General features: G+C 50.6%; 5 protein-coding genes across 6 annotated transcripts; 3 read left to right on the forward strand and 2 right to left on the reverse strand.

Annotated features, from left to right (window-relative positions):
- The first annotated feature begins 5,071 nt into the window (after positions 1-5,071).
- LOC137908044 (protein FAM163A-like) lies at positions 5,072-5,684 on the forward strand. Its single transcript, XM_068752403.1, has 2 exons — positions 5,072-5,164; positions 5,358-5,684. The coding sequence occupies exons 1-2, from the start codon at positions 5,072-5,074 to the stop codon at positions 5,682-5,684; spliced, it is 420 nt and encodes a 139-aa protein (XP_068608504.1).
- Positions 5,685-7,632: 1,948 nt separating this feature from the next.
- LOC137907860 (rab GTPase-activating protein 1-like) lies at positions 7,633-9,854 on the forward strand. 2 transcript variants are annotated; one of them, XM_068752218.1, is made up of 8 exons: positions 7,633-7,743; positions 7,852-7,932; positions 8,014-8,124; positions 8,218-8,322; positions 8,412-8,495; positions 8,592-8,663; positions 8,740-8,979; positions 9,354-9,854. In XM_068752218.1, the coding sequence occupies exons 1-8, from the start codon at positions 7,633-7,635 to the stop codon at positions 9,585-9,587; spliced, it is 1,038 nt and encodes a 345-aa protein (XP_068608319.1). In that variant the 3' UTR covers positions 9,588-9,854. The 2 variants fall into 2 exon arrangements, with proteins under 2 accessions (XP_068608319.1, XP_068608320.1); XM_068752219.1 differs by lacking the exon at positions 8,740-8,979.
- A 90-nt stretch (positions 9,855-9,944) lies between these two features.
- Positions 9,945-12,057, forward strand: ebi3 (Epstein-Barr virus induced 3). Its single transcript, XM_068752335.1, has 6 exons — positions 9,945-10,087; positions 10,515-10,629; positions 10,724-10,823; positions 10,919-11,036; positions 11,137-11,300; positions 11,833-12,057. Exons 1-6 carry the CDS (start codon positions 10,027-10,029, stop codon positions 11,986-11,988), a joined length of 714 nt encoding a protein of 237 aa, XP_068608436.1. The 5' UTR covers positions 9,945-10,026; the 3' UTR covers positions 11,989-12,057.
- A 107-nt stretch (positions 12,058-12,164) lies between these two features.
- odf3l2a (outer dense fiber of sperm tails 3-like 2a) lies at positions 12,165-13,600 on the reverse strand. Its single transcript, XM_068752355.1, has 5 exons — positions 13,552-13,600; positions 13,283-13,393; positions 13,094-13,210; positions 12,771-12,909; positions 12,165-12,510 (listed from the first exon to the last, which is right to left on the reverse strand). Exons 1-5 carry the CDS (start codon positions 13,598-13,600, stop codon positions 12,165-12,167), a joined length of 762 nt encoding a protein of 253 aa, XP_068608456.1.
- An 877-nt stretch (positions 13,601-14,477) lies between these two features.
- On the reverse strand, positions 14,478-24,093 carry crlf1a (cytokine receptor-like factor 1a). The gene is made up of 9 exons (XM_068752248.1): positions 24,021-24,093; positions 22,197-22,475; positions 21,382-21,511; positions 20,128-20,297; positions 17,234-17,391; positions 16,360-16,434; positions 16,200-16,293; positions 15,272-15,456; positions 14,478-15,184 (listed from the first exon to the last, which is right to left on the reverse strand). The coding sequence occupies exons 1-9, from the start codon at positions 24,091-24,093 to the stop codon at positions 15,161-15,163; spliced, it is 1,188 nt and encodes a 395-aa protein (XP_068608349.1). The 3' UTR covers positions 14,478-15,160.
- Positions 24,094-24,295: the final 202 nt, after the last annotated feature.

Raw genomic sequence — 24,295 nt, forward strand, 5'->3', positions numbered from 1 at the left:
AGCTGAGCGGAGACTTCTGAAACAATGATTGACCATTAATAAAGGTTGTGTTTCATGATCAGCCCTACTGGACCGACTCAAGTGGCCTCTAGTGGGCAGCGCGGGTTCGAAGCGTCGCACACCTGGCAACAGGTGGAGGAGAAAACACTTCCTCAGTGTGTCCGGGGCGTCGGACTGAAACAACCTCTCAATGACGTCAGCACGTGGCGACTGGTCACGCCTCCTTTCTCAACCACCAGGAGACTCATGCTTTTAAGTATCGCAATGGTCACGTGGGACCAGCAGGAATAAGATGAGCTTATTATTATTATTACATAACCTTTATTTCAAAGTATTTATTTCCACGTAGTACACTCATTCAGTATTTCTGTTTGTTCCGCACCATCAGCGGTGTCCCTCAGGGTCGGACTTCCCTCTTGCAGAGAGATCAGGGCTGCGGTATTCCTCCATCCCTGCGTGTTCTATTCCGCGCGTGTCATCTCACGCACCACCGGCACCGGCACCGGGAGCCGAACCGAGGGCGAAGCCGAGAGATGACGCTCAGCGGGCGGAGCGCCGCGTCTCGTCCAGCGCTCCGTGGAAGGAGATGCCACGAGATTCCCCGCAGGCCCACGCTGGCACCTCGCTGTGAGTGAACCGGGGGGGGGCGACGGATAATGACGTGATCGTCCCGCTCGTAGCGCCACCACACGGGGACGCGTCGGACTTGCCCGTGCGTGAGAAGCCAGACCGAGCGCGGAACAGGTTGCGGGATCTCCTTCCGTCTGAGAGGTAAGACGTCGCACCGCGGCTGCCACGTCACTTAACGGCTCCTCCCGTCAACCCGTCCGGTTAATTGAAAGAAATCGATACCAATCAGTGACGTAACAAGTGATCAATTGATCTCCAGGCGCCACTTCCGTACGATCGGAAGATAAAGCGCTAATTAGCGTGTTTTCCCTGCAGGAGTTTGATGACAGTCAATGATCAATAATCATGTGATCGATTAGAGGACGGTCGAGTGTCAGAGTTTCCTTTCTTGTATGTTATTCAATAATCAGCATTGATTATGGGTATTAATAATCCTAAAATCTCTCGTTTGTGGTTTTGACGGCATTTTATTCTCTCTGATTTGATGCCCTCAGCATTGACTGGCAGGTAAAGTGATCGATTATATTGCAACGGGAGAATTCTTTCCATCACAGCTGATGTCATATCTTGTATTGTGTGTGTGTGTGTGTGGTTTTTCTTTCCCAGGGGGCTTTGCAGCAAAAACTAGGATGCTATTCCAAAGGTGTTGACTTCTCGTGCAGGTACGATCAGTGTGTGTGTGTGTGCTCACGCCTTCATCTTTTCATCCTCATCATCAGTTCAAAGACATATCCATAAATGCAGCGGCGCTGAGGACCCGGCGAAGCCCTCCAAACACAAAACGGGGGGGGTTGAGTTCCCGGGGCGACGGAGCTCCGTTTGGGCTCTTTGGGATGAATCCTCCGCTTCTCCTCTCTCTCTTTCTCCCTCTCTTTCACTGTCCATCCCGTCCTCTGGTGGACGTCCGTCCTCGACGTGGACGCGTTCCTCTCCTCACACGAGGAAACGAGAGCTTTCAGAGGCATCCGGGACGGAATGCCTAATACCTGGTTAACCCCCCCATGATGGAAAGATATTGTTAAAGGAACTTGAATAATTGAAGCCGGAGCTTTAAAACTGCAACGACTCGCCGTGAATTCCAGCGCTGAAGACGACGTAACGAAATATTCATATCATTATTTAAGAATGGAGCCGTTGGAGGAGCCGCTCAGGTGCAACTCCCCTCGGCTCCCCTCGGCTCCCCTCGGCTCCCCTCTGCTCCCCTCGGCTCCCCTCTGCTCCCCTCGGCTCCCCTCTGCTCCCCTCGGCTCCCTTCGGCTCCCCTCTGCTCCCCTCGGCTCCCGTTTCTCCCCTGAAATGAATCCAATCTCGTCTTCATGTCACCGGGAATGAAACCGCTTTCACTCCGTTTTCTGCTTGAAGCTCATTTTCTGCTTCATGTCAACCCTTCACCCTTCGTGAGGAGAGGTCGGACTCCAGGAGGTCGCTGCTCCGACCTCGGCGCCGACCCGCACACGAAACCACGGCAACGTGTTTCAGATATTTTTATTGGTGACTTTCGGGAGGTGGGTTTATTATTTCTGTGTGTTGAGTGAAGGAACAGAAGCTCATTCCTCATCGTGTCGGATTCTTCCTGAAGGTGGAGTCGGTTGTTCCTCACCTGGGAGACGAAGCTCTTCCTTTCAAACACAAATCGTCGGAGCATCGTCCCACGAGAAACTTCCTCCAAGCTTCTTTATTTCCTTCTTCTTCTTCTTCTTCGTCTAGGTTGAAGTTTTTTTCACACTTGTGCGTCTGGTGTCGGCACATTTGTGACGGCAGCGTTGGCTTCATTTCCACAGAGGAATCAAATGAAAGAATGACACCTCCCTCATCTCCTCCTTTCTCCCTGTGAGGAGGAGAATAACCAGATACACACAGACCCGTGAGTGGAAGCTCTCCTCCTCCATCGGGTCCTGATCCAGAGGATGACGATGGTGAAGGCTGATGACCGTCTGGCCAATCCGCTGTGTTTACTGAGGGGAGGGGCCAGAAGGAGAAGGTGTGCTGTGAGTTCAGGTGATGCTGGTTAAAACATTAGCAGCAATTGAGAGCAAATTAAAAAACTTTATAAACACAAACGAGTGTTTCAATCCCAGAAAATACTGGGACGTACCTCACCTCCGGACCCGGCGACCGGATCACCGGATACGGGACCTGGAGCACCAGATTGGCTTTCAGAGACGGGGTCGTTGTCACGTGTGTGTGTGTGTGTGTGTGTGTGCGTGTGTTTCAGCCCTGAAGCCACCAGGAATCACGAACAGCATAACCGAACCGGCTCGGTGGCGTCCCAGAACCTGTCACTTGCCGTCTTTGTCTCTCCAGTCTGTTGGAATGTCTCTGGTCTGAGTCTTCTCCTCAGCGTTTCCCTTTCTCGCATAATTCAGTTGCGTTTTAGTCAAAATCACTTATTTTTGCTCCCAGAAAAACCCATCGGCGCGTCGGTGCCGATATACATCACACAGGTTTATAATTCCTGCATGAGCGTGCGGCGGCGGCGGCGGTCTGGGTCAGCCGTGAAAGCCGGAGGAAACCATAGAGTGGGAGGGACGGGAATGTCACCTAGCAGTAGCGGTGGACGGAATGGAACTGAAGAGACATGAGACGGTGAAAGAGGGAGAGCAGACGGAGAGCAAGAGGAACTTCATGTCGCTTTCAGCGCGTTCATTATTTAGCACGATGACGGGACGCGACACAGCGGCGAGCTGCATCCTGTCTGAGGGAACCTTCAGAGGAACCGTTAGTCCTCATCCCTGAACTGGGGACGGACCACCATGACCATGGGTCCCCAAACTACGGCCCGCGGGCCGGATCCGGCCCATTTCCACATTTGGCCTGGCCCCCTGAACAATACCAGAGACCCAAAATAAAATTTACTTATTTTCCTTTCCATACAACATGAGTAGCCTCCCTTTTATTTTTAATGATGGTCACATACGGCCAGAAAGTTAATGTTCCAATGTTCTGTAATATCAACTTATTACATAGTAATTACTTTGTAATAACAGGGCAGGTTTCCTCACCTCCACGGTGGCATAGTTGGCAGCACTGTAGAGGGGGGCAAAATGGCCCTGGTATCGAATCCCACTACGGGAATGAGATGGAGCAGGGGCAACAGGGTAGGTCCAGGGCACACCTGAGCAGAGTGGAGTGGACCAGTGGTCCAGTTCACTCCGCCCAGGTAAGGCCCTGGGCCTACCCTGCCGCCCCTACTCCACCCCCACTCCCGCAGTTGGATGCGAACCCAGTTCCTCTGGCAGTAGACCGGCAACCCTACCGACTACGCCACCGTATAGGTGAGGAAACTTGAGGTATTACTAAAGTCGTACCTGTCAAATAATAAGTTGATATCTCAGACCACAGCGTGTTGTTGTGTTGCTATGTTGTGCTTTTTCCTTTTGTGTTATGTGGAGTGGGCGTGTCTCAGACCAGGTGACGTCGTACTGGATTCAAATCCAGTGCCTCTGGTCTAAAGTCAACAATGCTACTGTCTATTTATCCTAACGCTTGATGGGATAGCATCTAGGTGGTGCAGTGGGTAGCACACTTGACTCCCAGCCAGAGGGTCCTGGGTTCAAAACCAAGGCGTGCAGCACTCAGGTTTTTTACAAGAATTTGAGGTTTGTTGTTTGCTCCTCTGCAGCTGTATTGGATCAGCTGATTGATCCAGTCGTTCTTCACCTCTGCACTTCCTGATAGTGCTGGAGAGAGACTGAGTTTGGGTGTGAGAGGCATTGCGTGTGTGACACTCCATTCATGTCACTGTGTGTAGTTGTGATGGTGAGATGAAGCCTAAACTACAGCCTGCCTCCACATTCGGCCCCTAAATGTTTAGGCACCCCTGCCATCATCACACTTTTCCTACAAACTGACCCCGGCCCTCCATCAGAGAAGGGAAAAGTGATGTGGCCCTCACAGGAAAAAGTTTGGGGACCCCTGACCATGACCATGGCGGGGCCTCCGCCATCTTTGGGGGGGGGGGGGGGCCATGATGCAATTGGATTGAACCATTAAAGAACATGTAGAGTTCCAGATGTTGACTATACCTCCAACGTTCCCAGATCTCAAGCCCGGTCCAGTCTCTCTGGGACATTCTGGACAAGCAGGTCCGGAGTCCCCTCGTCTCATCTTAGAGGACTGGACCCACAGAACCCCCCCAGGTCCGGTGGGTCCCAGCCCCGTCACCAGTGAAGCCTTCTACTAATGTCTCCGTGTCTCCGTCTCGCTGGTTGTCTCAGGGATCTCCAGCTGCGTCTCATTGTCCACGTCCTGTTTTCACTTACTTGCGGTTTGCTAGTTTCCTGTCCTGCAGGTTGCCATGGTTGGACGATGGCTGTCATACTTCCTGTGTACCACCAGGGTTGTACTCCGTGCTACGCTGGTCGTTGAATATCGTTGTGTTTCCCTTCCTCTTCCTCCCTCGCCTTCCTCCCTCTGAAGTGTTTAATGGAGAGCAGGTCGGATGTCAGCGGGAACGATCGTTGTATCCGGAGGAATTCTCGCCGGAGTGATTCTGCTGTGCATCGTGGCCGTGCTGTGTTACTGCAGGCTCCAGGTGCGTCGTGAAGGAAAGATGAAAACAAATGTTTAAAAAAAAAATCTCTTTAAGGATGAATGGAGAAGGAAAGAATTTAAAACGAAAATAAAGCCTCCTCGCTCCTGCACAAACATTAGCATCAATCCGGTGATGTAGCAACGGCTTTGGTTCTGAGTCATATTAACCCCCCCCCCCCGGTGTGTCTCTGCAGTACTACTGCTGTAAGAAGAGCGATTCTGAGGTGGACGTGGGCTCGGACCCGCTCTCTCACTTCCCCTGCAACGCCTGCAATGCCCTGGCCATGGACGGTACGGACATCAGCCCCGTTTCTCTGGACCAGCTGGACTCGGGGTCCCACCGCCCCGCCTGTTCCCCGTTCTCTGTCCGATCTGGACTCCCGGACGGCGTCCTCAATGGCGGGGAGAGACTGGGCTTCCACACCTACTACTACAACGCGTCGGCACCGCTCCCGCTGTCCACCAATGAGCAGGGTTATTACAGTCCACCTCTGCCACGCCCCTACAGCACCCAGGTCTGACCTCCAGCGCCCCACAAAGACACCTGATGGGACCACATCCAGAACAAGCGCCTCTGTTTGGGACTGAGATCAGACGCTTGCATCACACCCACGTTTCTGCAGACCCTCACAGATCCCGGACTCAACCATCCGGGGGGGGGGGGTTCGTCCTTAAACCCGGCCTGACGGAGCGACTGCGTGGGCAACAGACCCTCAGACGGCGCCCGCTAAATGTTTAAACCTCGGTGGCGTGCGTTGAAGAAAATAACATTCCAGGTGACATGAATGTGGATCCCAAAGTTGTGAAAGCACCCAGATTGATTGGGGGGGGGGGGGGGGTCGTGGACCGGAGCCGGAGCACTGAAGGGAGGACGGCCGATGAATAACCCAAACTACAGTCGTTTTAGTCTAACAAAAACAAACAAATCAGAAAGGAAAGAAAGAAATTTCATTTATTATGTGTGTTTTGCTGCTTAAATGTTTCTGCATGTTCAATTCATTCAAATATGAATGAATTATAAGTAATGATTAACCAAACTTTATTTATAGGAACCTTTACTAACAGGCACAGAAAGACTTTGAAGGATCCTACTCTAGGATAGACGCCCCCGACGTCTCAGTTTTTGTCACATGATCCTCTGATCAATAAGAGCTGGGGGGGGGGGGGGGGGGCGACACTGATATTGATCCTTCATTGTGTTTGGTGTGAATGCAGCCGATCACATGATCCAGCAGGAAGCAGCTCTTCTGAGGGCTAACTGTTTTTCTATTGGCTGCCGGTCGCTAACCCACAGATGGTGCCGTTGGTCGTCCCGTGTGTGAAGGAGTAATTAGATGTTTCCAAGTTTAGATTCCGTTTAATTCAGCTCTGCCGTGTTTAGATGTTTATATTATCGTAGTTTTTGTGACGGATTATCAGGGCTTCAGTGTTTTCAAGTGTTTCTGACAAGTGTAAACCAAGAGGAACAAAATGGGGATGAAATAGAGCGTTCCTCTGAAAAGTTAGCTCCGTGAAAATGGCGAGAATTTGTTTGAATATATTAATTAGAGAATGTTAATGCTGACTCTGCAGTTTTTATGCTCATTGGTTGATTTGTTGCATCTGTCAGATTCGCATCCTTCCCTTTTGTGGGGAAATGTGTTTTTAAAGTATTTCTGTGTGAAACAAAAGTTTCTGTAAATTCTCACACCGTTAGAAAAATTTCCAGAGTTTCACAAATCGTTCCTTCCCCCCCCCTTGAGGAATAAATGATTCTGTCTTCTGGGAAGTTTTCTTCCTTTGCTTCGGTCGCGGTGTCGAAATCCGATTCTGAAATACCGGAGAACAGGAATAGAGAGAAAACTGAAACTAAAGAGGGAAGTGAAAACAGCCTGAAGGAAGGTTCAGCTAGAAGAGTAAAAGAAGACCATTAATGTGGGCGTGGTTGCCCTGGGCGGAGCACCTGAATCTCTTATTGGCTTTACCTGCTCGACCCGTCGGGCTGCTTCACCCGGGACAACAATAGACCGATGTGGCTGAGCCCCCCCCCGGGGTAAATATCCCAAATTCCTCAGCAGTGATTCCACGGCGGTCCGACAGGTTCTCCACCAATCATTTAAAGATACATCACCTTAATACATAAATGTCTCTTTAGGGCAGTGCCTTGCTGTCAGCGAATAAATGTGCTTGTTTGCCAGAGGAAGAAAAGGTGAAGCCTGCAGTGGGCGTGACAAACAAACACAGGTGTGCACACCTTGTTGAGCCAGTTAGCTCCCTTTAACCTGCAGCGCTCACCTGTTAGAAGTCAGCGTCCCGCTCTCTCACTTATCTGAGAGTTTCTCTCCGGACTCTGATCGCTCTAACTCACCTGCATCACACCTGTCTGGACTGGGCTGAGCTTCACGCCTCCGATGAGCTTCTGATGGATTATCTCTGATTGTGGAGATTGAGGTTCTTGGCTTGGCTCCCGGAGCTACCTATCTCAGCAACATGATGGAGGAAGTGTCGGATACGATGGCGTACGACGGGATCGCCATGGATCAGATGAGCGAAGAGGAGATCCTGGCCTGTCTGGTCTCTGAAACCGGACCTGAACTCACAGTAAGGCTGAGGGATTACACCAGATTACACCGGAAACGGTCATTTTACAAGCACCATAATGCTGGTCACCTTATCGTTTCCCATCCGATTCATTCGACTTTACTTTAGATCCCAACAACGAAAGCCCGGCCAAAGGAAAGCCGCCTCCAGATAATGGCTGATGACGAAGACACTTTGGACAAATATCAAGTCAGATTTTTTTACATTAACAAATTAGCAATAAATAAAATTCCTGCTGCGATCCCTGATGGATTTTTCCTTGATTTGCAGAAGGAAATCCGGTGGCTGCAGCAGGCCAGCCTCCGCCTGGAGCAAGAGAACGACAGCCTGGCTCACCGGCTGATCACCAACAAGGTCGCGATGAGGGAAGCGCTGGACAAGGTGAAACGATCCCGTCAGGAAAACCACGACAGTCAAATGTTAACCTTCACGAAGCAAAGATGTTCCGAGAGGTCTGCTTTGATTTGACTTCAGGCGGAGGACAGAGTGGACGAACTCTCCATCGACCTCCTGCAGGCCAGATACCAGCTGCTGGCGACGGAGGAGGCGAAGAAGAGCGAGGAGGAGGAGGCTGCAATGGTGAGACCCTTTCAGGTGTCTCATTCTGACACATCGAGGTTATTATGGGCTAGATGCAAACGAGCAAACGATCCATCCTCATCTTGCAGGTGAAGGAAGTGTTTCGGAGAGAGCTGGAAAAGGCCGAAGTGGAGGTCGGGAGGTCGTTGGTCATTGTTGCGGAGTACAAGCAGGTGATTTGGGCTTACTGCATCCTTCATGAAGGATACAGTATAGTGATGAAGAACGTGGGCATGCCTGATGATGATGATGCTGCACTTTCTTCTCAGATCTGCTCTCAGCTGACGAACCGCCTGGAGAGGCAGCAAGCTTCCCACAAAGAAGAAGCGGACTCACTGAAGGTGAGAAAACATTCTGCTCATCCATCTCATCCTTACATCAAAGCATCTCTTCATCCTCCTTCACCTCCCTCTTCAGAGCGCGATCAGTGTTTGTCCTCGCTGTCGATGCGCCGTGGATTCAGACAAACCCGCTGCAGCTCCAGATTCAATGACGGACAGGGTGGCCAAACTGAGACGGGGTGAGGAGAATCTTCAAAAGGCGGCGCAGAGGAGAGAGCAGCAGGAGAAGGAGGCGCTAAAGACACAGATCAGGAAGCTGGAAAAGGGGTTAGCCCAGACCAAACTCCAGATGGTGGAGGCCAACTGCAAGATCCAGGTGAGATGACAGGTGATTCAGGTGATCGGTTTTAGCAGATATTAATCTCATCAGCGTAACGGGGATATTCCAAAGAAGAAGCACATAAAATGAAAATGGTATGGGCCCGAAGATCATCCCCTGTGGGATCTCCACCCAGTCGGGCAGCAGAGGAAGACATCTGATGACTGATACTGATGATGAGTCACATGAATGAGACTTTTACTGGAAATGCCAAATAAAAAAAACTTATTTTCTTTCAACTATGAGCACAAATAACATAATCAATGCATTTAAAAAAAATCTTTAAATCAAATTCTGTCAAAAACACACTGAAAAGTCATCAGGTCATAAACAGCGTGATCTGATCTGACATTATTATCGTCTTCCTGCAGGAGCTGGAGCACCAGAGAGGAATCCTGGCCAACGATCTTTCAGAAGCTAAGAACAGCTGGTTCAGCAAAGCCTTCACCTCCCTGCGGACCCCCGGAGGAGGGCGGGGGCTCCACGGCATGAGCATGCACAAAGAAGGAGCCCCCGCCTTGGGCTGCAGCCTGCACGGCGGCCCCCTCTCTGCATGGAGCATCAAGAAGCTGTCGCTTCCTCACAGGGACGGTGGAGATGTGTGATTTTAGACACAGAAAGCATCCGACGCTGGAGCTGCTTTTCTTATTCCCGTCCACTAGAGGCCGCTGGAGATCAGAAAAGGACGCTCCCGGTGTCGGGTCTGATTTCTCCTGTGTGCCAAATAAGTTCTTCTCATGTTGTAAATAAACATTTTATACAATCTGTTCGTAATTTAAACATTTAACCGAGTGTGGCAGCAGCGCCTTTCTTCATGCCTATGACGTAAGGAAACCAGAGATGTGACGTAAAAGGCCGGTTTCCCTGCGCCACGTTCTCTGTTCCTCTTTCACTGCGACCAGAGCGCTTCTTAAAGCCGGGATCCGCCGCTGCTCCTCGGACCGGGCCTGATAATCATCTCTGACCTTTGACCTGCAGAGAAGACAAACCTGCTTGTTGCGTAAGAGACGTTCTGCCTCCACCCGGTGACCCCCGGCTGCTGCGATGGTTGGCGGCGTGTGCGTCGCTGCGGCTCTGCTCGTGTGTGTCGGCGCGTCTTCAGGAAGTGAGTTCCGACGCAGACGCGCGTTTATATTCGTTTTATGGCAGTGTTTAGGACTTCTCTCACGTGGACTTTAGCGTCCTGGTTCTGCTTCTGCTGCTCCGGTAAACAGGATATCGATAGATTCGCTGATTTTTACGGTTGCGCGCGTGACAAGGATCAGGGGAAAGCGGCGGGCACTTCCATCCATCCTTCACATCTCGTGTTGCCATGACAGCAGATGCTAAGAAGAAACCCATGTTGGATCTCATGTGATTCATTATTTTTTAAATTCCTCTAAAGTGAGGTGTGCGTGTGTGTGTGTGGAGGTGTCATCCATTACGCGCAGACTTCCCTGTTTTCATCCAGAGGCGCGCGTCCAGGAAGAAGTGGACCCAGAGTTCTCTTTCCATGAATGAAACGTATTAAACTATGCGGCGGCTCCTCCCAGGTCCTCCTTCCGCTCCTGAGGTGCGCTGCTGGTGTTCCAGCTACCCGAACGTGACCCTCTGCTCCTGGCCCGAGCCTCCTCACGCACCCCGGGCCCGGTACACCGCCACCTACAGGTAAACCTGAAGAAGGAGAAGAGCGGCGCTCCTCTTCCTCCCGAGATCTGACGTCATCCCGTAATCTCGAACACCTTTCTTCTTCCCCTGGCAGCGAGAGACGCACACATCCGGTTACCAGGCAGTGCCGGCTCCTCCCGCCGGGATCCTCATCCTCGGTCCTGACGCCAGCATCCTCATCCTCACCTGAGCAGGTACCGGTTCGGTTCGGTTCTACTCACCCTTTCACGAGACGCACGGTGACGTGGAGGAAGAGGAATGACCGCCGTCTCGCGCTGTTTGTCCGTAGCGCTGGCACTGCCACTTACCCTACCTGAAGATTCTGACCGATTACGTCATCAACGTCACGGAGGTCCACCCCGGAGGAAGCAGCTCCCACCTGTCGAGCTTCACGCTGGAGGACATAGGTGAGAGCTGCTGTAATACCACGGGACCAATGTCTCATGATGATGATGATGATGATGATGATGATGAAACGTTTCCCTTTTGTTGTCTTTCTCTCTGTAGTGAAACCGGATCCTCCCGCAGACCTCCGGGTTTCCGCTTCCAAAGTCAGGAACCTGTTGCTGGAATGGTCGCCTCCTCCTACCTGGGCTAACCTGGACATCCTGCCCCTAAAATATCACGTCCTCTACCGGTGGACCAGCAGGGGCACCCCGAACTCCGTCCACGTAAGATCGGTTCCATCAAAACGGGTCTGTTGAACGGGAAGGGGAAAATGTTCTTCTTAGGCAAGCACAAAAGTCACAGAGTCCAAACCGGAATTTTGTTATTATATTTGTATCTGCATTATAAATAAATATAATGTATCAATATAGAATGTATTATTATTATGTTGCATATTTATTATCATTATAGTATTTTGCTCAACATGATTAGTAGTCATAATAATTGTATTATTAACAATAGTATTTTATAATTGAATTATTACTTTTATTATATTATTTTACAGTATTACTACTATTATATTTTTATTGCCATTATTATAATGTATTAATATATAATGTATTCATTAATAATATTTTATTGATAATACTTTTATTGCAGTATATTGCATTATTCTATAACAATAGTATTTTTATTATTGCATTATTATCATGTACTTATCATGATTGATATTAGTTTTCATTAAATGTTTATAGGCTATTTATGCTAGGTAGCCCGTTTGGTTGCAGCTAAGGATCCTCTGTCTCCCTCCTTCAGATCGGTCCACTGGAGATGACCTCGGTGGAGCTGAAGGGGCTGACCCGCGGTCGGACTTACCTGTTCCAGGTGTGCGCTAAGGAGTTGCTGGATTTGGGCGAGTGCAGCGACTGGAGCTCGGCTGTGGAAATTACCATCCCGAGAACAAAACTGTGACCCCCCCCCCCCCGTTAAAATGCAGACACACAGATAATTCTAGCTATTTTATTGTATTTATAAGTGAATAAAGGGACACACGGTCCAGCTTCAGTGTTTTTCTTTGGGGAATCTTATAATAAACTGTTTTTGCGTTGACCCCTTTGACCTTCGTCGTGTGAATTGTTCTGACTCCATCAGTCAGCTACATCCACCACCAGCGGCATGACGAACTCGGAGTGCCGAACCCCCAGAGAGTAGGACGGGGGTCTCCGGAGATGCGTGTGAGACGTCTCCGGGTGGTAAGCGCCTGGGCCGGGATGAGCGCTGGCGTAATCCGGCCTCTTAGTCCGGCTCTGCATGGTGAAGGAGGGCTGGCGCCGGCGGTAGACGTCCGGGTTGATGGTGCTGTATTTAGCCGGGCCGGGACTCAGGGCGAGGTCTTCGGACGGAGCGCCGACCGTCCTCCGGCTGGACAGGCTGTAGCTGGCACTGGAGGGTTTGTGGGGAACCTGGGGGCCCAGGACGTTCGGGAGGCTGTAGCTAGGCGACAGAAAGCATCACACAAATAACTTCAGCGAAAGTCCACACAATTCCACCATAGAATTCAAGAGGCCGGGATGTTTTTGGTGGACGGTGGTCCGGATGCGTCAGATTTCACACCTTGGCACCGTGAAGTTCTCGCTCAGGACAGCGAACGGCGCTTTACGGCAGCAGAAACGCCCCGGGTTACGGCGGCGTGAACAGAATAAAAGTCCTAACAATAACAACGAAGACATCGGACGCTACCCTGTAGCGTTCACCTGTTTGGTGCTGGTACCGGATCCACCGAGCGGTATCTGGTGCGGGTGCCGATGGTGTAGCACCGGGGTCTTTGGTGAGCATTGAGAGGCGGGGCCTTTTCTGGGCTGTAGGCCCCCGGCCCTGGAGTCTGGAAGAGCTCTGGATAGAAATCAGTCGGTCTCTTTCAATGAGAAGTTAAAAAATAGAATATATTCTTCTTCTGCCCCGGCTTCTTCTTCTTATTATTATTATTGTTATGCATTAAAAAAAAAAAAAAATTCTCTGCGTGCGTCCTCCTACACCTGACGCAGGTGGAGCAGACCAGCTGCAGACACACCTTTGCTTCCCGTCCGCCTCCCCCGGCCCAGAATGGAGTAGGAGGGCGACTCCATCCGGCCGAACCGGGTGAGCTTCGGGTCGACGTGGTACCTCGGACCCGGGCTGGAGTCCACAGAGACCACTGCAGAAACACAAGCAGCACATCGTCCATCAGAGAGCCACGGCGAGCATCAGCGGGCGGGTTTGGACTCACTGGTGCTGCTCATGCGGCTGTGGAAGGAGTAGGCCGGGCTGCTGGGTTTGGTGAAGTCATGGTTGATGTATCCAACTGTAGGGGGCAGAGCGTAGCGTCCGGGTCCCGGGCCTGCCGGGGAGACGAGGAGGAGGAGGATGGGGATGATGCAACAGATTGGGCTCCTGACGCTGCCTGGCTCCGGTTCTACGGTTCCTGATCACTTCCATGTGGAGCGCTTTTACTTATGTTCCATGCACGCACACACACACACGTACACACACACGTACCTCTTTCTCGAGCAGAGATTATCGGCCGTTTCTTCATCACCTCCTGCATCCTCCTCCAACCTCTTCTATCTTCCTTTTCTCCTTCACTTCAGACTCTCCCCTTAGGGTGTGTGTGTGTGTGTGCGCTTGTGTGTTTGAGCTGAATTATAAATGACTGAGGTGAAGAAATCCTATCTGGATCCGCCCCAACCTGATTATCTTGGCCGCCTGTAGGGGGCGGGGTCGCGTCTCCACCCCCCTCTGTTAGTGTGTTATTCTGAATATGGATCGATCTGTGCGCCTGTGTAATACGTATTTTTATTTTATTATTATTTTTCTTGTCAAACATACAAACATGGGTTGTCACATGACCTCTTCTCCCCGCCCACCGTGTCGGTAACAGGAAATGTAGTTCACCTGTGTCCTGTTATGAGGCCGATGTGTGTGAACCTCTCACCTGACAGGAGGCTGCAGCTGCTAAAGATGTGTGACATCAGAGCAATGCTAATTTCATCATCAATAGATGATCAATCGCTCACTTCTTTAGCTCCTCGCTTAGCATCCGGCAGTAACTAACGGCTGCAGAACTACCATCCTGGTTAAATATTGAGCATCAGTAATAAGAGTTGATGTTAGGAGAGCAACAGGAAACACGACCAGCGTCTAAAGTTTCCTGTGGTGAGCGGGGAGGCGGAACTCGGGGCCTCGCGGCCTCAACCGTGGTTCAGACTGAGGTGCAGGCGGTGCCGCTGTGTCAGCAGCGAGGCAGGATCAGGACCTCCACTGTGTGCCACACCTTCCTCCTGCCCTTCAGTAATAAAGCACACGCCTCCTTCAAGGCCTCAAAGCCCCAGCTGCACCAAGTTTCAAGTGAAGAGAAAATTAAAAGAATTGAAATACTTTTTTGACAACGGTTTTATAGAACAAACATCAGAGATAAACGGCTTCAGTCATCGGTACTTCTTTACTAACTAAACATAACTTAAGAAAAAAAACATAACTTTATACAGTTTTAAATATGATGGTACAATTCAGTACAAAAATAAAGGCCGTGAAAGGTAGAGAAACGGCGTCGGTCAAACGCCGGGTGAGCCTGTTTGGCACGTTATCCACACAACTACGCATCAATTACAAATACTGAGTAATATGGTGTTACTATCACATGAGGACCACAGTGGGAGCTTCCGATCGGAGTATCCATGGACGCTGAGAGGCCTCTAGATGGCGCTCAAAAAACGGAAGTAAAAGAAAAACTTTTTGATGCTCGGGCAGCACTTTTACTCTCAGCCGCCTCCACCGGTGCCGAGTTACTCACGCTCCATCGTCCTTTGTGAAAGCAGAAGCGTCCACATCGTCTCCTGACGGCGAGTCCAGGTTGTCTGAGGTGGATCCGCGTTATTCCCTTCTGGTTTGCAGTGTTCCAAAAGAAAAAGAAATGCTCAGGTTGACTGGAAAAGAAGAAAATCCTGCAGTTCCTCATTGGATGTCCTCTCTCTTGCAAAAAAAACAACAACAACAAAAGGTAATCCAGAGGAAAGTGTCCCATATAAGAATGACCGCCTGTCTCTTCTGTCCCACAGCGAGACAGAATCACCCCGAGCTTCCCTTGGCTGTCTCTCTGCAGCGCCTGCTAGGACTTATCCCCTTGGAGAACCTGGATTAAAACACACAACCTGTTACACTCCACACCGTCAGGACGGCGGTGCATCAGTGCGTCCCTGCGGTGGTGATGCTTACCTACCTGGTTGCGAGCTTTGTGAGATTTCTGCATCAGCACCCTCCACTGGTCGTACAGCTTCATGGACATGCTGCTGCAGCCGTAGGCGTGTTTCCTCACCCAGCCGAAGAACTGCTTCAGCTCCCGGCGGAGGGTGGAGTTAGAGTCGGCGCTGGACTTGGAGTCGCAGGATCCTGACATCAAGCGCTCTGCAGGGGGCGAGGAGGAGGCGGAGTTATGACATCATTACCAATGTAGCAAGGAGACAATTCATTAACTTCATGAGACCAAAGAGGAGCTAACAGAGCACAAATATTAATCAGGAATACACATTAAAGCCGAGCCTTTTAGACATCTTCTCTCTACTGCCTCCTAATGGCCAAACACTCCGCTTTCCCAAAAGAAGCTACTTTTGCCAACATTCTCGGTTTCTTGGAAACCGTTAAAGGAAAATCAGGTTTTTATAACTCGTGTTTAGTTTTAAGTTTGTCCGTCCTTCTTCGTATTTTCTTCCGTGACTTAATTGTTTGAATTCTGAGGAGACGGCAGTCGTAGGAAGCCACAACTTTACAGCCTCCGGTCGGGCGTCGAGCTCAGTCACGTTGCGTTCGGGCTCTCTGAAGCCCTTTTATGTTGCAACTCAAACTTTACATGTTTGCTTTGGCTGCGGTTCTGGACTTGATTATATTTGACTGATGCATCTGCCATAAATAAATGTGCCAATGCAAAACAGACTGGAAGAAGGGTGAAACATCATCATCATCTTCCTCTTCTGTGAGGCCGCCAGTTTCCAGCAGCACGTAAGAACAGCAGGGTGCGAGACACATCGTGATGTAAAACAAATTTTATTGGTAGAAATGGCCTCTTAAAAAGGAGAAAAATGGCTCAAAGAGGAAGAAAGTCGATTGCGACCTTTGAGTTTGTGTGTGTGGGCGTGTGCGTGTGCGCTCACCGCTGTGGGGCGTGGATGCAGCGGTAGGATGGCTCCACTCGCTCCAGATCCCGGCTTTGCGTGAACCGTATATTCCCACTGGATTACAGCGAACCTGGAGAAGACATGACGTTACGGGGGGGATGTGGGACGTGTGACCTCACCAAACGGCAAACCTTACCTGGACAAAGTAGACCGTCCCAGGTCGGAGGCCAGCCAGTCTGCAGGACGTCTGATTCCCAACGTCATCCATCACCTGCGTGAAACAGACGTTAACGGGAGGGTTGAGCGCCGTCGCTTGGTGCCTCCCGCGCGACGTGCTGGTGTAACGGCGCCGGCTAAGCCCAATCTGCTCTCCATTACGTATTAAAGGGGGTGCATAGGAACGAATGCACAGACAGACAGCAGGGCGAATAGGAAGAAACGCCCCGACACAGCAGTTAATAATATCGTCTAATAGTTCCCACTTTCTCTCTGGCATTCGGTCTGTAAACACTTGTTAAGAGCGGCTGCAGCAATTACAGGCATCAGAGGGCTAAGGACATGAAGCCAGAGCGTCTCCACGTCCATACTGAAGGCATTAACAGCTGAGACGTGTCCCTCCGTTCCTCGCCATGACCTCATGATTCGTGTTTTTGCACCGCCGAACCCTCGGACTTAAGCCTCCTCGCTTCTCCTTCAAAGACTCCTATCCCCCCGCCACTTTTCTTTTTCTGCTTTGCGAGCAAAGACTTGCTTAAATCACATCTGTGTAATTCCCCCTTAATTAGCGGTGAATCTTCCCGAGAGGACTGAGTTGAATTCTGGGAAGCCCGAGCTGCATGGAAGAAAGTTTCACGCTGTCTTTTTCATTCATGAGGAGTTTAAACCGAGGTATAGTCGCTCTGCCCCCTGATCAAAGCCCGACTGCTCCTCTTGGCAGAGGAGGCCTCAATCCGACTAGATTAGAGGTGATTACAGCATCAGGATGAGGACCAGCTGGGGTAGGACGGAATCTGTTAGGAGACAAAGGGAGCAGATTTATGTGCTCATAAATGTGTGAAATGGTCCTTTACCTTCCAGTCTTGGCTCTCCTCCAGTCTGTAGCGGATCTGGTATTTGGCCTGAAACAGGAAGTCTTTGAGAGCAGGCGGGGCCTCCCAGCGAACGCTCAACTGGTCCTCCAACTGGCCGACGCGACTGACCGTCACACCCGATGGGGGGTCGGTGGTCACTGGGGGAGGGGGGGGGGGGGGTGATTAAAATGATGCCTGGTAAAATAAAATCTAAGCATACACGACACACTATAGAGTAGCCCCTCCAGCCGCCATTTTTGTAGTTCTTTTATGGTGTACAAACCTTGTGAAACACGCTCTGTGTCTCTCTAGCTGCTAAATGTTGCGTTACGTCCGCCGGCTGGACGCCGCCAATCGGCTGATTAGCTGCAGATTTTGCCGACACATTAAAACACGATGACATCACCGCAATCCAGAAAACCAAAGCAAAGAGCTAGAAGACGCTAAAGCTCTGTAGATCCCAGGATCCAGGGAAAAACAAATTCACGAATGGATAATATTTACATGTATTGCAGCCGTTAACAAGTATATTTTTATATTGAGATCTTAATACTAAAAATCAGATGGCCAAGATTAGCATCCATGGCTAATAATCCAGGGGTTTTATGTTCTGCGGGGTCCAGAAATCCACTCGGCTATTTGACGCAGTAGGAATGTCTTTATTTGCAGCAGCCCGTTGGAAGATTGCTGAGTCCTGGCAGAGAGGGCCGGCTCGTTTCTCGAAAGGATTCGGCTCCTTCATCTGACAGAAATTATCTTTTCAGCAAACAAACAGCCGGTGACAGACCATGATTTTAACTTTACACGCATTTTGTTTTGGGCTTCTGAGATTATTTCAACGTTAACTTCAGTTCGCCCTCACAAATAAACAAACAGGGTGATCAAGGGTGGAAGGAGAAGAAGAAGGAGGAGATGGGAGGAGATGGGAGGAGATCCAGAGGAGGGATAGAAGTGGGCGTTGCTCTCCGAGGAAGATTCTCTGAACTCTCGGGTGATTTGAAAAGAGTAAATCCGACGGTGGCACGCACACTCATCCGTCTTCCAACATGAAAGTGCAGAGAAGCACGAAGAAGCGGAATGTTTTAACGCCCGTTTCCTGGACGCTGTCTCGCCTATAAATTAGGGGTGGGTTTTTAATCCTTTAAATAATTGAGGCTTACGAAAGAAGCCATTTCTGCGATTATCAGTTTAGCCCTGCATGAAGCGGCGCAAGCTATTATGGACTTTATTTGACCCGTGTTTTGTTTCTCAGGCCGCAAAGGTCGCTTTGTGGTGACTTTACTGTTCAGTATGAACGCATCTAAAACAGGAAAGAGGCGGCGAGGTGGAAGCTAAAGGAGAGAGGGAAGCGAGCATATAATCCAACGGGCCGATTTAAACACTGACGCTACCGCATGCGAACACGTGGCTCCAAGATGCATTGAAGTATTTCTCCAAACCTGTCCTCGACTTTTTGGTACCTCTGTCTGCAGCTATCACTTTATTTTATTTACCAAGAAATCCCACCTTAAAGAATGGAAGCAGGACTTAATAAAATCTCTAAAACCAGATTCCTCGGGATCACTGGTTCATCCCCGAGGATCACTCGCAGGTCCAGCTGCCTTTGATTTCGGGATCCAGCAGTGTGTTTTGCTCCAGGTTTCTAGTTTCCCAACCGGTAGCCATGTTGGCCGAGCTGGGAGCGTGACCCTCCACTGGTGGATGTTTGGGCCTAGCCTAGCGCTACCTAGCGACTGCGTTGAACTGGCTCACCACTCCTTGGCTTTACCTGAGTTTTTCTTTTCCTTTTGGCTTCCCATGTGCGAGTACCAGGTGCCTTTTTAGATTCCCACATAAAAGAGATCATAATTACTAATGATGCTAATTAGAAGCTAATTTTGGATGATTGGATGATCCTGAAATGAAATGAAACGTGTCGCTCTGGTGATCGGCAATAAAAGTCAGCGAGCCGTGACGGATTACAGATGAATCATCGTTTACATGTGTTATGTCATTCCTCAGCCCATCTTCGCCTCCGATACAAGTTGCCTCTAGTCCCCCGGTTCCTCGTCACTGAGGTATGCGGGGTAAGTCGTCCGTGTTTCCGCCTGCGTCCTGAAGCGATCAGACTGAGGTGACTCATGGCGGCTGTGTGCAGGTGTGGCTGCTGTGGTTTATGACCGACTACTGCCGTGGAAAGAATGAACACACAAGTCCAGAAACCGCCTACGCTCTGCTTCTATACTGTTACCGGGCCCTGCCCTGGCCTCGGGGCCTGCGAACAGGTGTGTGTGTGTGTGTGTGTGTGTGTGCATACATTAGGGAGCAGAAAGGGATTCGGCTTTGATGGAAGCATGCTTCCTCGCCGGTGATGTGTTCACTGCTGTAACTCTATATGGCTTTCCCAGATGCTGCTCGGTCCTTGTTAGGAATGCACCAGGTGAGCAGATCCGACTTGATGAGGCTCAAGTCCTAAAGCCTCCCAAAAGCCGGCAGACTCCCGAGTCTGCAGCCGGCTCGGAGACAGGATTACGCTTGAACTGGAACATTCCGATGCTCCGCGAAAGGGGGGTTAGCGGGTCCTTCCTGTGTGCGTTTGTCCAGCGAGCGTGAGAAATGAGAAAATGAGCTCCCCAAAAGAAGAGGGCGTTCCCGTTCGCCAAGCACCGACGTCCGTCCAGGTACATGAATACATGTACGGGGGGGGGGGCTTTCAGGGGGGAGTCCCTCTTCTGGGTCCGGAGAATTTTTTGGTGCGCACGAAGCCATGCAAGGGGTCGCATAACAGAGCTGTAAAAGGGAACGCTGCGGCGTTCCTGTCAGCGCAGAGCCGGACGAGGACTCTCCGGCCGTGGCTTTCTTACATTCTATCGACCCGAGGAAGGCAGGTCAAAGTTCAAGCATCCCACACTCACCCACGTCTAGGATGTCGAGCGTGATGACATCAGAGGCGGCCTGGCCCAGCTGGTTGGAGGCCTCCACCCAGATCTCGTAGGGCGTGAAGAGGTGCAGGTCCCGGGTGATGCTGCAGGAGTACGGCTGGGAATGAGCGTAATCCTCACATTCCTTCTCCTTGCCGTACCATCTGGGAGGATAACGCGCATATTATTAATAGCGGGCTGTACATCGTGTGTTGGCGACACCCGTGGTTTCATGAAGTATTAATTTACCCTCTTCTGTAGGAGGTCTTCATGTAAAGAACATGTGTGTGGGGGATCTGCGTGTTAGGTCTTCTATTTAAAAGCTGATGAAAGTCATAAACATGGAAAACGAGCCAACGACTCATCCCAAGCTCAAAAATACCTCATTACCAAACCTGTTTTTTCTCATTCTCATGAAATTACATTTTTCTCAAGGGCTTCACCCCCCGGCAACCCCCGAGTTTATTTCCCTTAAAATAAGCTCTGCCAATGAGAGGAGGTATTTTGTCTTCCCTCCAGCCCAGCTTTACTTGGTTGTGGGGCTTTGTGGAGGCATTTCAGGCTCATAAATATTCCTTGAAATATGTTTTTCACTGGGAACACTTTCTCTCCGACTCGGATATTTAATCCCTTTCCCAAGGCTGAGATTACTTGGTCTTTGCTCGCCCTTATTTACAGGCGTATGGCATAGCCTGTTTCAAACCACATTGGAAATCATTAACTGAATTATTTTTTACATTTACATGAGATGTTTGACTTGAAAAAAAATCTAATAATTTCTATGAGTTTGTGCAAGAAGAAGAAATGGAGCATCGTCTCATTACGTCAATATTAAGTCAGTATTAAGTCAATATTAAGTCAATATTAAGTCACTCTAATGCTAATTCCTTTCATTTCACATGTGAAAAGTGCAAACCCCAACTCAAAATTAAATCACATGAAAATGAATTCTGCATTTAGTGGAAAAATTCAACTGGCTTGTACCTCAGCGTGTACTGATGTACCAGTAGGAGAGTACCTGAGCTTGTACCTCAGCGTGTACTGATGTACCCGTAGGAGAGTACCTGAGCTTGTACCTCAGCGTGTACTGATGTACCCGTAGGAGAGTACCTGAGCTTGTACTTCAGCGTGTACTGATGTACCCGTAGGAGAGTACCCGAGCTTGTACTTCAGCGTGTACTGATGTACCCGTAGGAGAGTACCTGAGCTTGTACTTCAGCGTGTACTGATGTACCCGTAGGAGAGTACCTGAGCTTGTACTTCAGCGTGTACTGTGTGCTGATGCTGGTTTCTCCTTTCCCTCCTGGAGCCCAGCTGCATGTCAGGTCTTTGGTGTTCCTGGACCAGCAGGTCAGGTTGACCGGCTTCTCCGGAGGCACTGGGACGGGCAGGGAAAAAGAGAGGGCGAGAGACATAGGTGAGAAGAGGAGGGAGAGAGGAAGAGGAGGCAGCGGGGAGATGTCGGATCACAGAGGGTACAAAGTTTCTGCCAGCCATTACAGTGTAATTCACACTCTCGTGATGTTCCTCAGAAATTGGTGCATGCCTGTGTGTGCGTGTGCGTGTGTGTGTGTGTGTGTGTGTGAGACAGAGTACACGGAACCCTGCCAACATTCCTTGTGTGTCAGAACACGGTGCTCAAACAGCAGAGATTAAAATCCTGATGGTGTGTGTGTGTGTGTGTGCGTGTGTGTGTGTGTGTGTGTGTGTGTGTGCGTGCGTGTGTGTGTGCGTGTCCAGGTAAAGACAGTTTGATGATACTTTATCACGTGACTATTTGAGTTTGTTGTGATGTCGTTGTCATGGCGCTAACATCCGCCAACGCCATCGTTGCTGAACTCTGACTACAGGAAATAGCTTCCGGGCTGACAACAGTGATGCGTTTCCATGACGCACCCCAGTGATGAAGCCTCACACCAACTTAAACAACCCCCCCGTGTACCGAAACCTGAACGCCCACATCTGTCTCAGCTGGCGACGCTAACGCCTCCAGGTTTCATGCTAAGCTAACGCGTGGAGCGACTCCTTAAACCCAACAGGAGCGCCGAGGGACTGGGACTTACTGCCGACGTAGAGGCAGGAGCCCGCCAGGATGTGGCCCTTGTGGTTGTGGCAGACCAGGTTGTCGCCGGACGTCTGCCTGGAGGCGTTGAGTCCGGCCAGCGTCACGCTGAGGTTGGTCGGGCTGAGCACCCGGTACAGGGCGCCGGGCAGCTGCTGGCCGTTCAGCGACCAGAACAGGGAGCTGGCGTGGACCCCGAGGTCCGAGTGGACCCAGCAGCTGGCGGTTAGGTTGGACCCCATATGAAGGACGGGGTCCTGGGGGTGGATGGCTGCTACACCTGGAGGAGGCCAGGAGGAGGCGGCTGTTAGAGGACAGGTGACGTTCAGCTTGAAACTCCAGAAGGAGAAGATCGTTAGCAGGACGGGGCCACGACTCTCCAACCAGGGGCGCACATGCGTGAACACAAACACACACACGGGGGTCGTCTTTGTCACTGGATACGGGGCACCAGAGGAGGGCCGTGATTGGCCAATAACAGGCCGATCCGACTGAATAACAATCGGTGTTTACATTCTAGGAGAGGATGACGTTTTGCCCCGGAGACTCCAAATGCCCCGTCCAGATCCCTTCAGACACCCCAGATGATTGCTGCTGTTTATTACAGGTGTGTTTGAACTAACGGAGGGGGTGGCCATCTATTGATTAGGTGGTTCTACCCATCCGCCCTCCGCCGGGACATGTGGAACACGTTGAGGGCCCGAGTGGAAGGAGTCACGCAACATTTAGGGGCAATCATCCACGAAGAGGCAGCGGCGAAGCTGCTCCTGATGCTCCGGAACATCCAATCAGGAGCCCGTCGGATTCTGTGACGCCATCAGGACGTATGAAGGCAAACCCGATGGGATTACGAGCTGCACTAAAGGCTAATTATATGTTAGTAAGAAGATTTAAATGCTTTGATTTCAGTGGCATCAGTAAAGCGAAGGGGAGGCGCCCGCCATCCTTACAGCGAGTAAAAGTGTAATGACCTTTAGGCCCTGTCATAAACAGCAGGGCATTGATCGAGGCCCAGCCTCCTCCACGGGCTCCTGGAAGTATACTTTCTTTTATTAGCACCTTTCAAACTGAACGAACACCAGCAGATCCTCTCGGGGAATCGCCATAAAAACTAATCCGCCCACTTAACGGGGAAGCAGACATAACTTTGATTTATTTATGTTCCTGTGCATTAAGCTGCCGGTTAACATTCCCCAGGACCCAAGCATATGATGTCACCCCCCCCCCAGACGCTCTCGCCTTGTCCTCCATGTGTTAAAGGAATTACAGGCTGAAATTCAGCCTCCTGGGAGATGAGCTCTCCGCTCGGATGAGCCCCATCCTTCAGCAGGAGGCGTCAGGTGGACAAAGTGCCGCTTGTCCTGTTTTTTTAATGAGCCCTGAAGGCATCTGGAGGGGGTCTGGAGGGGGTCCAATCAGCTGATCCTCACTGTGTGAGAATCTGTGGAGATATTTAGAGCTAAAAAAGATATCAAATAGACCATCAGCCCTTAAAGAAGGGTTTGAGATCAGGATTTATTCCTCTCGTGATTCGTGATTTTATCCTGTTTATGTCCTTTATTATTAGAATATAATTATTAGGATGCCAAGGGTTAATAATACCCTGAAACATGCTGCTGAATAGACGGTACCGATATTTAACACTGCTGTTAAATGCTGTGTTTTTAGTATTTAATATTAAACGTTCGCACCGAGTCCCTGAAGCGCGTCTTCCGTTTCTGCAGCTGTTTCGCGTTCACGCGTTCCCACCGACCCGTTTGCAGCCGGACCTCTGGGTGACCTGAAACCGAGCCCCGTCCCGGTGACGGGTCTGCGTGGGACTTACGTGTGGACAGGGACATCACGCCGGGGGCGTGCAGCAGGAGGACGACCCAGCAGAGACCCGACGCGGCTTTCATTGTCCCCCACTCGGCTGCTTTTCGGTCCCGAGTCCGAGTCCGAGTCCGAGTGTTGTTGTGATTTCGCCCTTTCTCCAGGAATTACGCACGGAGAGGAGGAACGGCGGCGCGCGTTCGAGCTCCGGGTTTGATCGGCAAGGAAACTTGAAGGAGCGCGTTAGAGAAAGTGCGACTTGGTGTGAAAACTGTCCTCCTGAGACTC

This window comes from Brachionichthys hirsutus, chromosome 18 (assembly GCF_040956055.1).
Source record: "Brachionichthys hirsutus isolate HB-005 chromosome 18, CSIRO-AGI_Bhir_v1, whole genome shotgun sequence".
Taxonomy (NCBI): domain Eukaryota; kingdom Metazoa; phylum Chordata; class Actinopteri; order Lophiiformes; family Brachionichthyidae; genus Brachionichthys; species Brachionichthys hirsutus.

What these genes read in the sequence shown, in the direction of transcription:
- LOC137908044 (XM_068752403.1), top strand. Translation starts at nt 5,072, where the DNA reads ATGTCAGCGGGAACGATCGTTGTATCCGGAGGAATTCTCGCCGGAGTG. An exon ending in TGTGTTACTGCAGGCTCCAG is followed by an intron (nt 5,165 to 5,357) that starts GTGCGTCGTGAA and finishes GTGTCTCTGCAG; the next exon opens with TACTACTGCTGTAAGAAGAG.
- LOC137907860 (XM_068752218.1), top strand. Translation starts at nt 7,633, where the DNA reads ATGATGGAGGAAGTGTCGGATACGATGGCGTACGACGGGATCGCCATG. An exon ending in TTGTTGCGGAGTACAAGCAG is followed by an intron (nt 8,496 to 8,591) that starts GTGATTTGGGCT and finishes CTTTCTTCTCAG; the next exon opens with ATCTGCTCTCAGCTGACGAA. An exon ending in AAGAAGCGGACTCACTGAAG is followed by an intron (nt 8,664 to 8,739) that starts GTGAGAAAACAT and finishes CTCCCTCTTCAG; the next exon opens with AGCGCGATCAGTGTTTGTCC.
- ebi3 (XM_068752335.1), top strand. Translation starts at nt 10,027, where the DNA reads ATGGTTGGCGGCGTGTGCGTCGCTGCGGCTCTGCTCGTGTGTGTCGGC. An exon ending in TGTCGGCGCGTCTTCAGGAA is followed by an intron (nt 10,088 to 10,514) that starts GTGAGTTCCGAC and finishes GGCTCCTCCCAG; the next exon opens with GTCCTCCTTCCGCTCCTGAG. An exon ending in GCACCCCGAACTCCGTCCAC is followed by an intron (nt 11,301 to 11,832) that starts GTAAGATCGGTT and finishes TCCCTCCTTCAG; the next exon opens with ATCGGTCCACTGGAGATGAC.
- odf3l2a (XM_068752355.1), bottom strand. Translation starts at nt 13,600, where the DNA reads ATGCAGGAGGTGATGAAGAAACGGCCGATAATCTCTGCTCGAGAAAGA. An exon ending in AATCTCTGCTCGAGAAAGAG is followed by an intron (nt 13,394 to 13,551) that starts GTACGTGTGTGT and finishes TCTCCCCGGCAG; the next exon opens with GCCCGGGACCCGGACGCTAC. An exon ending in CCGGTACCAGCACCAAACAG is followed by an intron (nt 12,511 to 12,770) that starts GTGAACGCTACA and finishes TCTGTCGCCTAG; the next exon opens with CTACAGCCTCCCGAACGTCC.
- crlf1a (XM_068752248.1), bottom strand. Translation starts at nt 24,093, where the DNA reads ATGAAAGCCGCGTCGGGTCTCTGCTGGGTCGTCCTCCTGCTGCACGCC. An exon ending in ACGCTGAAGTACAAGCTCAG is followed by an intron (nt 20,298 to 21,381) that starts GTACTCTCCTAC and finishes TTATCCTCCCAG; the next exon opens with ATGGTACGGCAAGGAGAAGG. An exon ending in CTCACAAAGCTCGCAACCAG is followed by an intron (nt 15,185 to 15,271) that starts GTAGGTAAGCAT and finishes GTTTTAATCCAG; the next exon opens with GTTCTCCAAGGGGATAAGTC.